At 40.0% G+C, this 19096-nt stretch overlaps 1 protein-coding gene across 1 annotated transcript in view; it reads left to right on the top strand.

The window, feature by feature from the left end:
- Positions 1-15232, top strand: part of fn1a (fibronectin 1a) — a 113659-nt gene extending 98427 nt beyond the window's left edge. Inside the window, exons 45-47 of the mRNA XM_084192002.1 lie at positions 10649-10755; positions 13403-13525; positions 13676-15232. Of these exons, the coding sequence (XP_084048128.1) occupies positions 10649-10755; positions 13403-13525; positions 13676-13774 (329 nt within the window). The 3' untranslated portion in view covers positions 13775-15232. The remainder of the gene's footprint in view (positions 1-10648; positions 10756-13402; positions 13526-13675) is intronic.
- The last annotated feature ends 3864 nt before the right edge of the window (positions 15233-19096 follow it).

Below are 19096 nucleotides of genomic sequence, written 5' to 3'. Positions count from 1 at the left end.
GACTACTATACAGCTACAGACTAGCTATAGATTATACTATACAGCTACAGACTAGCTATAGACTCTACTATACAGCTACAGACTAGCTATAGACTCTACTATACAGCTACAGACTAGCTATAGATTATACTATACAGCTACAGACTAGCTATAGACTACTATACAGATACAGACTAGCTATAGATTATACTATACAGATACAGACTAGCTATAGATTATACTATACAGATACAGACTAGCTATAGATTATACTATACAGCTACAGACTAGCTATAGATTATACTATACAGCTACAGACTAGCTATAGATTATACTATACAGCTACAGACTAGCTATAGATTATACTATACAGCTACAGACTAGCTATAGATTATACTATACAGCTACAGACTAGCTATAGACTACTATACAGCTACAGACTAGCTACAGATTATACTATACAGCTACAGACTAGCTATAGACTACTATACAGATACAGACTAGCTATAGATTATACTATACAGCTACAGACTAGCTATAGACTACTATACAGCTACAGACTAGCTATAGACTACTATACAGCTACAGACTAGCTATAGACTACTATACAGCTACAGACTAGCTATAGACTACTATACAGCTACAGACTAGCTATATATTATACTATACAGCTACAGACTAGCTATAGACTACTATACAGCTACAGACTAGCTATAGATTATACTATACAGCTACAGACTAGCTATAGACTACTATACAGCTACAGACTAGCTATAGATTATACTATACAGCTACAGACTAGCTATAGACTACTATACAGCTACAGACTAGCTATAGATTATACTATACAGCTACAGACTAGCTATAGACTACTATACAGCTACAGACTAGCTATAGACTACTATACAGCTACAGACTAGCTATAGACTACTATACAGCTACAGACTAGCTATAGACTACTATACAGCTACAGACTAGCTATAGACTCAACTATACAGCTACAGACTAGCTATAGATTATACTATACAGCTACAGACTAGCTATAGATTATACTATACAGCTACAGACTAGTTATAGACTACTATACAGCTACAGACTAGCTATAAACTCAACTATACAGCTACAGACTAGCTATAGACTCAACTATACAGCTACAGACTAGCTATAGATTATACTATACAGCTACAGACTAGCTATAGACTACTATACAGCTACAGACTAGCTATAAACTCAACTATACAGCTACAGACTAGCTATAGACTCAACTATACAGCTACAGACTAGCTATAGATTATACTATACAGCTACAGACTAGCTATAGATTATACTATACAGCTACAGACTAGCTATAGACTCTACTATACAGCTACAGACTAGCTATAGACTCAACTATACAGCTACAGACTAGCTATAGATTATACTATACAGCTACAGACTAGCTATAGATTATACTATACAGCTACAGACTAGCTATAGACTACTATACAGCTACAGACTAGCTATAGACTACTATACAGCTACAGACTAGCTATAGACTACTATACAGCTACAGACTAGCTATAGACTCTACTATACAGCTACAGACTAGCTATAGATTATACTATACAGCTACAGACTAGCTATAGACTACTATACAGCTACAGACTAGCTATAGACTACTATACAGCTACAGACTAGCTATAGACTACTATACAGATACAGACTAGCTATAGATTATACTATACAGCTACAGACTAGCTATAGACTACTATACAGCTACAGACTAGCTATAGACTACTATACAGCTACAGACTAGCTATATATTATACTATACAGCTACAGACTAGCTATAGACTCAACTATACAGCTACAGACTAGCTATAGACTACTATACAGCTACAGACTAGCTATAGACTACTATACAGCTACAGACTAGCTATAGATTATACTATACAGCTACAGACTAGCTATAGACTCTACTATACAGCTACAGACTAGCTATAGACTCTACTATACAGCTACAGACTAGCTATAGATTATACTATACAGCTACAGACTAGCTACAGATTATACTATACAGCTACAGACTAGCTATAGACTACTATACAGCTACAGACTAGCTATATATTATACTATACAGCTACAGACTAGCTATAGACTACTATACAGCTACAGACTAGCTATAGATTATACTATACAGCTACAGACTAGCTATAGACTACTATACAGCTACAGACTAGCTATAGATTATACTATACAGCTACAGACTAGCTATAGACTACTATACAGCTACAGACTAGCTATAGATTATACTATACAGCTACAGACTAGCTATAGACTACTATACAGCTACAGACTAGCTATAGACTACTATACAGCTACAGACTAGCTATAGACTACTATACAGCTACAGACTAGCTATAGACTACTATACAGCTACAGACTAGCTATAGACTCAACTATACAGCTACAGACTAGCTATAGATTATACTATACAGCTACAGACTAGCTATAGATTATACTATACAGCTACAGACTAGTTATAGACTACTATACAGCTACAGACTAGCTATAAACTCAACTATACAGCTACAGACTAGCTATAGACTCAACTATACAGCTACAGACTAGCTATAGATTATACTATACAGCTACAGACTAGCTATAGACTACTATACAGCTACAGACTAGCTATAAACTCAACTATACAGCTACAGACTAGCTATAGACTCAACTATACAGCTACAGACTAGCTATAGATTATACTATACAGCTACAGACTAGCTATAGATTATACTATACAGCTACAGACTAGCTATAGACTCTACTATACAGCTACAGACTAGCTATAGACTCAACTATACAGCTACAGACTAGCTATAGATTATACTATACAGCTACAGACTAGCTATAGATTATACTATACAGCTACAGACTAGCTATAGACTACTATACAGCTACAGACTAGCTATAGACTACTATACAGCTACAGACTAGCTATAGACTACTATACAGCTACAGACTAGCTATAGACTCTACTATACAGCTACAGACTAGCTATAGATTATACTATACAGCTACAGACTAGCTATAGACTACTATACAGCTACAGACTAGCTATAGACTACTATACAGCTACAGACTAGCTATAGACTACTATACAGATACAGACTAGCTATAGATTATACTATACAGCTACAGACTAGCTATAGACTACTATACAGCTACAGACTAGCTATAGACTACTATACAGCTACAGACTAGCTATATATTATACTATACAGCTACAGACTAGCTATAGACTCAACTATACAGCTACAGACTAGCTATAGACTACTATACAGCTACAGACTAGCTATAGACTACTATACAGCTACAGACTAGCTATAGATTATACTATACAGCTACAGACTAGCTATAGACTCTACTATACAGCTACAGACTAGCTATAGACTCTACTATACAGCTACAGACTAGCTATAGATTATACTATACAGCTACAGACTAGCTACAGATTATACTATACAGCTACAGACTAGCTATAGACTACTATACAGATACAGACTAGCTATAGATTATACTATACAGCTACAGACTAGCTATAGACTACTATACAGCTACAGACTAGCTATAGACTACTATACAGCTACAGACTAGCTATAGACTACTATACAGCTACAGACTAGCTATATACTACTATACAGCTACAGACTAGCTATATATTATACTATACAGCTACAGACTAGCTATAGACTACTATACAGCTACAGACTAGCTATAGATTATACTATACAGCTACAGACTAGCTATAGACTACTATACAGCTACAGACTAGCTATAGATTATACTATACAGCTACAGACTAGCTATAGACTACTATACAGCTACAGACTAGCTACAGATTATACTATACAGCTACAGACTAGCTATAGACTACTATACAGATACAGACTAGCTATAGATTATACTATACAGCTACAGACTAGCTATAGACTACTATACAGCTACAGACTAGCTATAGACTACTATACAGCTACAGACTAGCTATAGACTACTATACAGCTACAGACTAGCTATAGACTACTATACAGCTACAGACTAGCTATATATTATACTATACAGCTACAGACTAGCTATAGACTACTATACAGCTACAGACTAGCTATAGATTATACTATACAGCTACAGACTAGCTATAGACTACTATACAGCTACAGACTAGCTATAGATTATACTATACAGCTACAGACTAGCTATAGACTACTATACAGCTACAGACTAGCTATAGATTATACTATACAGCTACAGACTAGCTATAGACTACTATACAGCTACAGACTAGCTATAGACTACTATACAGCTACAGACTAGCTATAGACTACTATACAGCTACAGACTAGCTATAGACTACTATACAGCTACAGACTAGCTATAGACTCAACTATACAGCTACAGACTAGCTATAGATTATACTATACAGCTACAGACTAGCTATAGATTATACTATACAGCTACAGACTAGTTATAGACTACTATACAGCTACAGACTAGCTATAAACTCAACTATACAGCTACAGACTAGCTATAGACTCAACTATACAGCTACAGACTAGCTATAGATTATACTATACAGCTACAGACTAGCTATAGACTACTATACAGCTACAGACTAGCTATAAACTCAACTATACAGCTACAGACTAGCTATAGACTCAACTATACAGCTACAGACTAGCTATAGATTATACTATACAGCTACAGACTAGCTATAGATTATACTATAAAGCTACAGACTAGCTATAGACTCTACTATACAGCTACAGACTAGCTATAGACTCAACTATACAGCTACAGACTAGCTATAGATTATACTATACAGCTACAGACTAGCTATAGATTATACTATACAGCTACAGACTAGCTATAGACTACTATACAGCTACAGACTAGCTATAGACTACTATACAGCTACAGACTAGCTATAGACTACTATACAGCTACAGACTAGCTATAGACTCTACTATACAGCTACAGACTAGCTATAGATTATACTATACAGCTACAGACTAGCTATAGACTACTATACAGCTACAGACTAGCTATAGACTACTATACAGCTACAGACTAGCTATAGACTACTATACAGCTACAGACTAGCTATAGACTACTATACAGATACAGACTAGCTATAGATTATACTATACAGCTACAGACTAGCTATAGACTACTATACAGCTACAGACTAGCTATAGACTACTATACAGCTACAGACTAGCTATATATTATACTATACAGCTACAGACTAGCTATAGACTCAACTATACAGCTACAGACTAGCTATAGACTACTATACAGCTACAGACTAGCTATAGACTACTATACAGCTACAGACTAGCTATAGATTATACTATACAGCTACAGACTAGCTATAGACTCTACTATACAGCTACAGACTAGCTATAGACTCTACTATACAGCTACAGACTAGCTATAGATTATACTATACAGCTACAGACTAGCTACAGATTATACTATACAGCTACAGACTAGCTATAGACTACTATACAGATACAGACTAGCTATAGATTATACTATACAGCTACAGACTAGCTATAGACTACTATACAGCTACAGACTAGCTATAGACTACTATACAGCTACAGACTAGCTATAGACTACTATACAGCTACAGACTAGCTATATACTACTATACAGCTACAGACTAGCTATATATTATACTATACAGCTACAGACTAGCTATAGACTACTATACAGCTACAGACTAGCTATAGATTATACTATACAGCTACAGACTAGCTATAGACTACTATACAGCTACAGACTAGCTATAGATTATACTATACAGCTACAGACTAGCTATAGACTACTATACAGCTACAGACTAGCTATAGATTATACTATACAGCTACAGACTAGCTATAGACTACTATACAGCTACAGACTAGCTATAGACTACTATACAGCTACAGACTAGCTATAGACTACTATACAGCTACAGACTAGCTATAGACTACTATACAGCTACAGACTAGCTATAGACTCAACTATACAGCTACAGACTAGCTATAGATTATACTATACAGCTACAGACTAGCTATAGATTATACTATACAGCTACAGACTAGCTATAGACTCTACTATACAGCTACAGACTAGCTATAGACTCAACTATACAGCTACAGACTAGCTATAGACTCAACTATACAGCTACAGACTAGCTATAGATTATACTATACAGCTACAGACTAGCTATAGACTACTATACAGCTACAGACTAGCTATAGACTACTATACAGCTACAGACTAGCTATATATTATACTATACAGCTACAGACTAGCTATAGACTACTATACAGATACAGACTAGCTATAGATTATACTATACAGATACAGACTAGCTATAGATTATACTATACAGATACAGACTAGCTATAGATTATACTATACAGCTACAGACTAGCTATAGATTATACTATACAGCTACAGACTAGCTATAGATTATACTATACAGCTACAGACTAGCTATAGATTATACTATACAGCTACAGACTAGCTATAGACTACTATACAGCTACAGACTAGCTATAGACTACTATACAGCTACAGACTAGCTATAGATTATACTATACAGCTACAGACTAGCTATATATTATACTATACAGCTACAGACTAGCTATAGACTCTACTATACAGCTACAGACTAGCTATAGACTCTACTATACAGCTACAGACTAGCTATAGACTACTATACAGCTACAGACTAGCTATAGACTACTATACAGCTACAGACTCTACTATACAGCTACAGACTAGCTATAGACTACTATACAGATACAGACTAGCTATAGATTATACTATACAGCTACAGACTAGCTATAGATTATACTATACAGCTACAGACTAGCTATAGACTACTATACAGATACAGACTAGCTATATATTATACTATACAGCTACAGACTAGCTATAGATTATACTATACAGCTACAGACTAGCTATAGATTATACTATACAGCTACAGACTAGCTATATATTATACTATACAGCTACAGACTAGCTATAGACTCTACTATACAGCTACAGACTAGCTATAGACTACTATACAGCTACAGACTAGCTATAGACTACTATACAGCTACAGACTCTACTATACAGCTACAGACTAGCTATAGACTACTATACAGATACAGACTAGCTATAGATTATACTATACAGCTACAGACTAGCTATAGATTATACTATACAGCTACAGACTAGCTATAGACTACTATACAGCTACAGACTAGCTATAGACTACTATACAGCTACAGACTAGCTATAGATTATACTATACAGCTACAGACTAGCTATAGACTACTATACAGCTACAGACTAGCTATAGACTATACAGCTACAGACTAGCTATAGACTACTATACAGCTACAGACTAGCTATAGACTACTATACAGCTACAGACTAGCTATAGATTATACTATACAGCTACAGACTAGCTATAGACTCTACTATACAGCTACTGACTAGCTATATATTATACTATACAGCTACAGACTAGCTATAGATTATACTATACAGCTACAGACTAGCTATAGACTATACTATACAGCTACAGACTAGCTATAGACTACTATACAGCTACATACTAGCTATAGACTACTATACAGCTACAGTCTAGCTATAGACTACTATACAGCTACAGACTAGCTATAGACTCAACTATACAGCTACAGACTAGCTATAGATTATACTATACAGCTACAGACTAGCTATAGATTATACTATACAGCTACAGACTAGCTATAGACTACTATACAGATACAGACTAGCTATAGATTATACTATACAGCTACAGACTAGCTATAGATTATACTATACAGCTACAGACTAGCTATAGACTACTATACAGATACAGACTAGCTATAGATTATACTATACAGCTACAGACTAGCTATAGTTTATACTATACAGCTACAGACTAGCTATAGACTACTATACAGCTACAGACTAGCTATAGACTACTATGCAGCTACAGACTAGCTATAGATTATACTATACAGCTACAGACTAGCTATAGACTACTATACAGCTACAGACTAGCTATAGACTACTATACAGCTACAGACTAGCTATAGACTACTATACAGCTACAGACTAGCTATAGATTATACTATACAGCTACAGACTAGCTATAGACTCTACTATACAGCTACTGACTAGCTATAGATTAAACTATACAGCTACAGACTAGCTATAGATTATACTATACAGCTACAGACTAGCTATAGACTATACTATACAGCTACAGACTAGCTATAGACTACTATACAGCTACAGACTAGCTATAGACTACTATACAGCTACAGACTAGCTATAGACTACTATACAGCTACAGACTAGCTATAGATTATACTATACAGCTACAGACTAGCTATAGACTACTATACAGCTACAGACTAGCTATAGACTACTATACAGCTACAGACTAGCTATAGATTATACTATACAGCTACAGACTAGCTATAGACTACTATACAGCTACAGACTAGCTATAGACTCTACTATAAAGCTACAGACTAGCTATAGATTATACTATACAGCTACAGACTAGCTATAGATTATACTATACAGCTACAGACTAGCTATAGACTATACTATACAGCTACAGACTAGCTATAGACTACTATACAGCTACAGACTAGCTATAGACTACTATACAGCTACAGACTAGCTATAGATTATACTATACGGCTACAGACTAGCTATAGACTACTATACAGCTACAGACTAGCTATAGACTACTATACAGCTACAGACTAGCTATAGACTACTATACAGCTACAGACTAGCTATAGACTACTATACAGCTACAGACTAGCTATAGACTACTATACAGCTACAGACTAGCTATAGATTATACTATACAGCTACAGACTAGCTATAGATTATACTATACAGCTACAGACTAGCTATAGACTACTATACAGCTACAGACTAGCTATAGATTATACTATACAGCTACAGACTAGCTATAGACTCTACTATACAGCTACAGACTAGCTATAGATTATACTATACAGCTACAGACTAGCTATAGACTACTATACAGCTACAGACTAGCTATAGACTATACTATACAGCTACAGACTAGTTATAGACTACTATACAGCTACAGACTAGCTATAGACTACTATACAGCTACAGAGAAGCTATAGACTACTATACAGCTACAGACTAGCTATAGACTACTATACAGCTACAGACTAGCTATAGACTACTATACAGCTACAGACTAGCTATAGACTACTATACAGCTACAGACTAGCTATAGACTACTATACAGCTACAGACTAGCTATAGACTACTATACAGCTATAGACTCTACTATACAGCTACAGACTAGCTATAGACTACTATACAGCTACAGACTAGCTATAGACTACTATACAGCTACAGACTAGCTATAGACTACTATACAGCTACAGACTAGCTATAGACTACTATACAGCTACAGACTAGCTATAGACTACTATACAGCTATAGACTCTACTATACAGCTACAGACTAGCTATAGACTACTATACAGCTACAGACTAGCTATAGACTACTATACAGCTACAGACTAGCTATATACTACTATACAGCTACAGACTAGCTATAGATTATACTATACAGCTACAGACTAGCTATAGACTACTATACAGCTATAGATTATACTATACAGCTACAGACTAGCTATAGACTACTATACAGCTACAGACTAGCTATAGACTACTATACAGCTACAGACTAGCTATAGATTATACTATACAGCTACAGACTAGCTATAGACTCTACTATACAGCTACAGACTAGCTATAGATTATACTATACAGCTACAGACTAGCTATAGACTACTATACAGCTACAGACTAGCTATAGACTATACTATACAGCTACAGACTAGCTATAGACTACTATACAGCTACAGACTAGCTATAGACTACTATACAGCTACAGACTAGCTATAGACTACTATACAGCTACAGACTATCTATAGACTACTATACAGCTACAGACTAGCTATAGACTACTATACAGCTACAGACTAGCTATAGATTATACTATACAGCTACAGACTAGCTATAGACTACTATACAGCTACAGACTAGCTATAGACTACTATACAGTGACAGACTAGCTATAGACTACTATACAGCTACAGACTAGCTATAGACTACTATACAGCTACAGACTAGCTATAGACCACTATACAGCTATAGATTATACTATACAGCTACAGACTAGCTATAGACTACTATACAGCTACAGACTAGCTATAGATTATACTATACAGCTACAGACTAGCTATAGACTACTATACAGCTACAGACTAGCTATAGATTATACTATACAGCTACAGACTAGCTATAGACTACTATACAGCTACAGACTAGCTATAGACTACTATACAGCTACAGACTAGCTACAGAGATCAGTTAGTGCCACAGCATTATAAAACCACGAACGTCCACCCTATCATTCTCATTGACCATCACAGTCTTTTGTGGCAAGTGTGTCCTCTACGTTTTCTAACTCTGTGGTGAGTGCCATTCCACATGGAGTTAACGGAGAGACTTCCTTATATAGTATTGTTGAATATTCTTGATCTCACTATTTGTCTGTGTTTCTACAGATGAGTCGACGTGTTATGACGATGGGAATACGTACCAGGTGGGGAACCAGTGGCAGAAGGAATACCTGGGAGCCATCTGTACCTGCACCTGCTACGGAGGACAACAGGTTAGACGACCGGTAGTCCCTCTAGTTCCCTGTCTTCCTCATACATTGTATTATATCATCCACTGTCAGTGGTTAAAATAGCAGGAGTCAAAAGTATGAGCATTTGATTGAACCAGGCGGATAGGGTTTGGATCAATGGACTAGTATCCCATTTGGTTCCAGTGTGCCAGGCAAGCTCAACGTTTTGTGAAATTAACAATACTAGTTGAACCCACGTCTGGTGTGAATGCATGTTGAACCCACGTCTGGTGTGAATGCATGTTGAACCCACGTCTGGTGCTAATGCATGTTGAACTTAAGTCTGGTATAACCCACGTCTGGTATAAATGCCAACAACGAACAGTGAGCCATCGTATTCATGCAATGCTTTTCTTTCATTATTTGTGTTTTTTATGCAACTTTGAATTTTGTAAAGTTAGTGTGGGAGAGGTGGAAAAAATTTTATCGATCAATAATGACAAACCTCCTGGCATTTACAGCTTAGATGGAAAGCTTCTGAGGATGGTATCTGACTCTATAGCCACTCCTATCTTTCATATCTTTAATCTGAGTCTAGAGGAAATCTTTGTCCTCAGGCCTGGAGGGAAGCCAAAGTCATTCCGCTACCCAAGAGTGGTAAAGCGGCCTTTACTGGTTCTAACAGCAGACCTGTCAGCTTGCTGCCAGCTCTTAGCAAACTGTTGGAAAAAACAAATTAACAACATACTTTCAGCATGCTTATAGAGAAGGGCACTCAACATGTACTGCACTGTCACAAATGTCTGATGATTGGTTGAAAGAAATTGATAATGAGAAGATTGTGGGAGCTGTACTGTTAGATTTCAGTAAATCCTTTGATATTATTGACCATAACCTGTTGCTGAAAAAACGTATGTTATGGCTTTTTCAACCTCTGCCATATCGTGGATTCAGAGCTATCTATCTAATATAACTCAAATAGTTTTCTTTAATGGAAGCTTCTCTAATGTTAAACATGTAAAGTGTGGTGTACCACAGGGCAGCTCTCTAGGCCCTCTACTCTTTTCTATGTTTACCAATGTCCTGCCACTGGCATTAAACAAAGCATGTGTGTCCATGTATGCTGATGATTCAACCATATACGCATCAGCAACCACAGCTAATGAAGTCACTGAAACTCTTAACAAAGAGTTGCAGTCTGTTTTGGAATGGGTGGCCAGTAATAAACTGGTCCTGAACATCTCTAAAACTAAGAGCATTGTATTTGGTACAAATCATTCCCTAAGTTCTAGACCTCATCTGAATCTGGTAATGAATGGTGTGGCTGTTGAACAAGTTGAGGAGACACAATTACTTGGCGTTATCTTAAATTGTAAACTGTTGTGGCCATGGTGGCCATGGTTGTAAAGATGGGGAGAGGTCTGTCTATAATAAAGAGATGCTCTGCTTTTTTGACACCACACTCCACAAAGCAAGTCCTGCAGGCTCTAGTTTTATCTAATCTTGATTATTGTCCAGTCGTGAGGTCGAGTGCTGCAAGGAAAGACCTAGTTAAGCTGCAGCTGGTCCAAAACAGAGCGGCACGTCTTGCTCTTCATTGTAAACAGAGAGATAATATTAATACTGTGCATGTCAGTCTCTCTTGGCTAAGAGTTGAGGAGAGACTGACTGCATCACTTTTTCTTTTTATAAGAAACAATGTGTTGAAAATCCCAAATTGTTTGCATAGTCAACTTACACACAGCTCTGACACACACACTTACCCCACCAGACATGCCACGAGGGGTCTTTTCACAGTCCCCAAATCCAGAACAAATTCAAGAAAGCGGGGGGCCAGTATGAAAATGTATGCACTCACTTAACTGTAAGTCGCTCTGGATAAGAGCGTCTGCTAAATGACTAAAATGTTTTTAAAAATATAGAGCCATTATTGCATGGAACTCCGTTCCATCTCATATTGCTCAAATGAACAGCAAACCTGGTTTTAAAAAACAGATAAAGAAACACCTCACAGCACAACGCCTCTCCCCTATTTGACCTAGATAGTTTGTGTGTATGTATTGATATGTAGGCTACGTGTGCCATTTGTAAAAAAATATATTTAAAAAGTAATGTAGTTTTGTCCTTGAGCAGTTGTCTATTAATGTTCTGTATTATGTTATGTGTCATGTTTTGTGTGGACCCCAGGAAGAGCAGCTGCTGCTTTTGCAACAGCTAATGGGGATCCTGATAAAATACAAAATACCAAATGCATGTTGAACACACGTCTGGAATTAATACTAGTTGAACCCACGTCTGATAATACTAGTTGAACCCACGTTTGGTGTTAATACTAGTTGAACCCACATCTGGTATTAATGCATGTTGAACCCACGTCTGATGTTTATACTAGTTGAACCCACGTCTGGTGTTAATACTAGTTGAACCCCATGACCGCTACGCCACTCTAAGGCACTGCATCCTGGTTCGATTCCAGGCTGTATCACAATCCGGCCATGATTGGGAGTCCCATAGGGGCGGCGCACAATTGGACCAGCGTCGTCCGGGTTTGGCCAGTGTAGGCCATCATTGTAAATAAGAATTTGTTCTTAACTGACTTGCCTAGTTAAATAAAAAATACTAGTTGAACCCACGTCTGGTGTTAATGCATGTTGATGTGATGACGTGTCCTTATGTCCCCTCTCCCCAGGGCTGGCGCTGTGAGAACTGCAGAAGACCAGGAGCTCAGACTGAGGTGGATGTGGCTCTGCTACAGCCTCAAATACACCAAGACGCATTCGACCGCTACAGGGAGAACGCCCTGAAAAAACTGGTGTGTGTTCCTCCCAGGGATAGAGATACAGTGTTATCCTGTGGTGCCTCCTGGGATTCTAACCCTAATCCTCCCAGTTACTGTCCCATAACAACATACTCCTGAACACTGTATATTGACACAAAGCTATTTTGTAAACTCTTCCAACAGAACATCCAGTGTCCCATCGAGTGTCTGAGACCAGAGCTCCTGAGACCAGAGCTCCTGAGACCAGAGCTCGTAGCGGACGCCCAGCAACCCTCAGAGTAAAGAAGGGTAGAAAGATGGGAAGGTGAAACCACTCCTGGAGAACCCTTCTCCAGACACTTTACTCACATACGCTGTGCCTTCCTATCCTGAATGCCAGTCTGTTTGTGCCATCATTGTCACGCCAAACATGTTTTTTTTATTTTGTTTTTTTGACTCGTTTTGTTTGGCTTGACAATGAATGACGGCAATGGAGATGCCAAAAGCACAAACAGATCTGGGACCAGGCTAGTGCTGTCCTGTTCTTCACTAACTAATACTTGGCTCAGACAGACTGTTTGGTTTTGTTTGACCACCAATCCTGTTGCTTCTCCACGTCGCCACGCCTTTTTCTAGAGCATCTCTTCAAAAGACCCCCCAAGGCAAAGAAAGGCTCTTTCTTTAATATTTTAGTGTTTGGATCCTGTTGTCCTACCAAGTCCTTCGAGACGCCGAACATCTGCATAGAGATTCTACTAAAGGCGTCCAGTATGCCACTTCCTGTTCCTCCTGAAGCCTAACTCTGTTTCTGATCCTCCTGAAGCAGAGCTTTCTATCTCCGACGAGATGTTTTACCTCAGAGAGACGTTCGGAAGTTTACAATGTAAAAACTGTTGACTACATCGTCAGTTGCCTGGAATGGAGAATATTTCCAACCCCATCCTACTCAAATGGTTCTACAGAGAATCCCAAATGCCATTCTACTCCCTGTAGTGTGCATTACTTTTTTGTTGTTGTTGCCAGAACTGGAAATAAGTAGTGCACTATTAAAGGGCATAGGGGCAGCATTTGGGACGCAGGCAGGTCTCACCTTGGGACCCTTCCCACTGGGCACAGACGTCAGTTCAACGTCTATTTTTGATTTACATTTGGTTGAGTTGTCAACTAATGTGAAGGGGGAAGAAGAAAAAAAAAATGTCATCATGTCATTCGATTTAAGTAAAAAGTTCGGTTTAAAAAAATGACAATTCGCTTACGTTAATGACTTTTTGCCAATCCAGTCAGTTTTCAAATTTTGATTCAACGCCATCACATTGAATTCTTTGGTTGAAATGACGTGGAAACAACGTTGATTCAACAAGTTTTTGCCAAGTGATATTGTGACTAGCTAGTTTTTCTGTTCTTGTTGTTCTGAAAACATTCCCTATTAAAAAACCAAGCACTGTATCAGAGGTACACTGCGAGCAGGTGTTCATTCTTTGTCCAGAATTGTATCTGTTGTTGTTTGTCTACTTCCGCCATTTTGTAGACGGTTGGATGGAAGCTCTAAGATGGCTGTCAGTTGAGATGCATTCTTTCACACCTCAACTGCTGTGTTTTGTAATTGTTTTTTTAATTTATCCCTTTTATCCAAGCATGTTGTTTTAATGCTATTTGGGGTACACGTTTTTTGTTTTGTTTTGTTTTGTTTCTGTTTTTTATATTGTAGGTGCCAAAGTCTTAACTACTGTGGACTGAATTCCTTTTTAATAAACTTTTACAAAGAAATTGGTGGAATGGTCTGTTTTCAATGTTTGATTATAAATGCTAGAAGGGAAACCGTTCAGCTCTTCACACCGATGAGATACTATCAGGTAAATGAGGGTAGTGCAAGTACAAACGACATTGTAGATCAGGAATCGCGACGTAGAAATTGCTATTTAAAATGGTCAAATAATTTTTGTTTACAAATAAACAAAGTTCATGACTTTATGTGCAGTATTGGGTATGAAATAATAAATACGAGATGTTCAGTAAAACACTGTGTTAGGTCCATGCCAGTATCATACCACCTATCCCAGAGGTCATTGGTGTTCCAGCTTGGCCAATATGGTAGATGGGGGGGGCAGGGCTGAGGCTGAGACCAGGAGGAGACCACCTGGTCTCTCTGCTCTTCTCTTGGTCAGACACTCTGTGGACAGCCTCCTGGAAACACAGCTGTTCCTCCTGGATAAGACCACACAAAGCAGTCAGTTACTGGTAAGCTATGTCCATCAACAAGTGGTAAGCCGTGGTTAACGTTATCAATAATGGTTGAAACTGAACGTGATCAATGAAAAGTGGTGTGGTCTCTGGACTAATGAACGCGTTTGGTAGATAAACTGATTTGGTACAGAACTTGATCGTCGGTGTACAGGCTAGAGGGGTGGGTCTGTCTACTGATTGTTTTCGTTACGCATTCTGTCCCTAGCCTGGTTCCAGATCTGTTTGTGCTGTCTTGTCAACTGATCATAGGAGTTGACAAGACAGCACAAACAGATCGGAGACCAGGCTATTCGGGCACCTAGGAGGACAGAAGTTTCTGGCAGAGACTGGAGGCAGGGTTTTGATTGTGGGCCAGGCTGTGAGCACCAGCTCTCCCAGGAAGGCCTCCACCATTTGGTTATGTGAGGAGTTGAGGAGAACCACCTCTGTCAGGTCACTGAACTCTGGCAGTCTGGGAGGAGGAAGAGGGGAGGATGAGGAGGAGGAAGAGGATATTCAAGGGTAAATCTTTGGCACAATATAGTTGTTTTCCTGTATGTCTGGTACTACATTAGACTGACCTTTGACCCTGTGAGATGGTCAACCGTCAGTGTTCAACTATAGGCCCATCCCATGCTGATCACCTGCGTATACCCTCGACACCAGTCATTGCTATGGTGTGACGTCTGGTAACGTGAGACTAACCTGTGAATGTTCTACTAAACACTGAGCTGATGCTCTCTCTTCGCTGTTGGCTTCTGGGTCTGTGGACTGTGGCTGTTTCTCTGTTACCTCTGTTAGCCCAGCGCTGTACAGACTGCCCCCCCCAGGAGGAGCTGGGGGGGAGGGGGGGGGCAAGGTGGAGAGACCTCCATGGCCCTGGGTTAGGGTGTGGCAGATCTTAGTTACCAGAAGAAGATAATGCACTAAGCATCTCCTCTTAGTTACCAGAAGAGGATAATGCACTAAGCATCTCCCCTTAGTTACCAGAAGAAAATAATGCACTAAGCATCTCCCCTTAGTTACCAGAAGAGGATAATGCACTAAGCATCTCCCCTTAGTTACCAGAAGAAAATAATGCACTAAGCATCTCCCCTTAGTTACCAGAAGAAAATAATGCACTAAGCATCTCCCCTTAGTTACCAGAAGAAAATAATGCACTAAGCATCTCCCCTTAGTTACCAGAAGAGGATAATGCACTAAGCATCTCCCCTTAGTTACCAGAAGAGGATAATGCACTAAGCATCTCCCCTTAGTTACCTGAAGAGGATAATGCACTAAGCATCTCCCCTTAGTTACCAGAAGAGGATAATGCACTAAGCATCCCCCCTTAGTTACCAGAAGAGGATAATGCACTAAGCATCTCCCCTTAGTTACCAGAAGAGGATAATGCACTAAGCATCTCCCCTTAGTTACCAGAAGAGGATAATGCACTAAGCATCTCCCTTTTTGTGTCTCTCTACTATCCACACAGCAGAGGAAGACAAACCTTAGGATGCATGTAAGGGAGTGGGTGATGGAGAGAGTTACTGTACCTGAATACGGAGGCGGGAGCGTGGGTGATTATCGCTCTCTCTGGTCCGTGGCTGAGAGGGGGCATGTCTACAGAGGGAGGTCTGCTCTGACGGGATCCACAACGGGTCACATTGGGCTGGGCCGACCAGCAAGAAAGGAGCATGTCAAAGTAAAACATTACTATAGATACAGTACCCCTCACAGTCAAGGTGTGTGTTTGAGATCGAGTAATTGCAGTCGGACTGCGAGCAATCACTGATCTCCAAATCACCTTGCATCCCAAATAACTACTCATTACGTGATTAAGATTAGCGATTCTGCGCACCCTTGCTCAACTGATCCCCTCAACCCTCAGTGTAGCAGGGTAGTTACTATACCTATTGACATGGTGTGTGCTGAGCAGGGAAGGGAAGAATGTCTGGAAGTCTAGGAGGGAGTGTGAGCGGGTGGTGACCCCCAGGTGTAGCAGGGCGTGGAGGGGCAGTTCAGGTCTCCTCCATACCTGGCTAGCCTCTCTCTGGGCCCTCCGCTCGGCATGACTGGACCTGGCACACACACTCTCCACCACGGATAGCGGGCAGACTCTAAAACAGAGAGAGAGAGAGGTAATATACTGAATGATACAGTATGTAGTATCTTCTAGCCAGATCAGTTAGTGCTGTCTTGTCATATGAAAAATGTATGCACTCACTAACTGTAAAGTCGCTCTGGATAAGAGCGTCTGCTAAATGACTAAAATGTAAATGTAAAATGTAATGCCAAACTTGGAAAGACGACAGCCATAGGAGTTGGCTACACAATCTGGGATCAGATGTGGTAATATCTACAACATCCACAGGGTCCAAGTTTAAATCCAGATGTTTTCTGTTACCTTCTATTGCCTGACTGCAGGTCCAGTCTTCTGTGGAGACGGTATGCCCTCCTGCACCAGGACAAGACGAAGGTGTTAGATAATTGTGATCACCAGTGAATAGAACCCAGATGGTTTGTGTGTGATTCTCACCTTAGTGTTGTTCTCCTGTGTTTACTCTGTGTGTGACCCCGGGGGTAGCTGGTGTTTACTCTGTGTGTGTGACCCTGGGGGTAACTGGTGTTTACTCTGTGTGTGACCCTGGGGGTAACTGGTGTGGCTCTGTGTGTGACCCCGGGGGTAGCAGGTGTTTACTCTGTGTGTGTGACCCTGGGGGTAACTGGTGTGGCTCTGTGTGTGACCCCGGGGGTAGCTGGTGTTTACTCTGTGTGTGACCCCGGGGGTAGCAGGTGTTTACTCTGTGTGTGTGGCCCCGGGGGTAGCTAGTGTTTACTCTGTGTGTGTGACCCTGGGGGTAACTGGTGTGGCCCCGGGGGTAGCTGGTGTTTACTCTGTGTGTGACCCCGGGGGTAGCAGGTGTTTACTCTGTGTGTGTGACCCTGGGGGTAACTGGTGTGGCTCTGTGTGTGACCCCGGGGGTAGCTGGTGTTTACTCTGTGTGTGACCCCGGGGGTAGCAGGTGTTTACTCTGTGTGTGTGGCCCCGGGGGTAGCTAGTGTTTACTCTGTGTGTGTGACCCTGGGGGTAACTGGTGTGGCTCTGTGTGTGACCCCGGAGGTAGCTAGTGTTTACTCTGTGTGTGACCCCGGAGGTAGCTGGTGTTTACTCTGTGTGTGACCCCGGGGGTAGCTGGTGTTTACTCTGTGTGTGACCCCGGGGGTAGCTGGTGTTTACTCTGTGTGTGACCCCGGAGGTAGCTGGTGTTTACTCTGTGTGTGACCCCGGGGGTAGCTGGTGCGTGTTCCCAGTACGGCCCGACCCGTTCCTGCTCCCCGCACTAAGCCAGTGGTGTGTGTTTCCAGTACGGTCCGGCCCGTTCCTGCTCCTCGCATCAAGCCAGGACATTGTTTTTGTAG

This window comes from Coregonus lavaretus (genome assembly GCF_964263955.1).
Source record: "Coregonus lavaretus genome assembly, contig: HAP1_SCAFFOLD_946, whole genome shotgun sequence".
NCBI classification, from domain to species: domain Eukaryota; kingdom Metazoa; phylum Chordata; class Actinopteri; order Salmoniformes; family Salmonidae; genus Coregonus; species Coregonus lavaretus.
The sequence above is the reverse complement of the archived record's forward strand: the minus strand, read 5'-3'. Positions and strand labels throughout refer to the sequence as shown.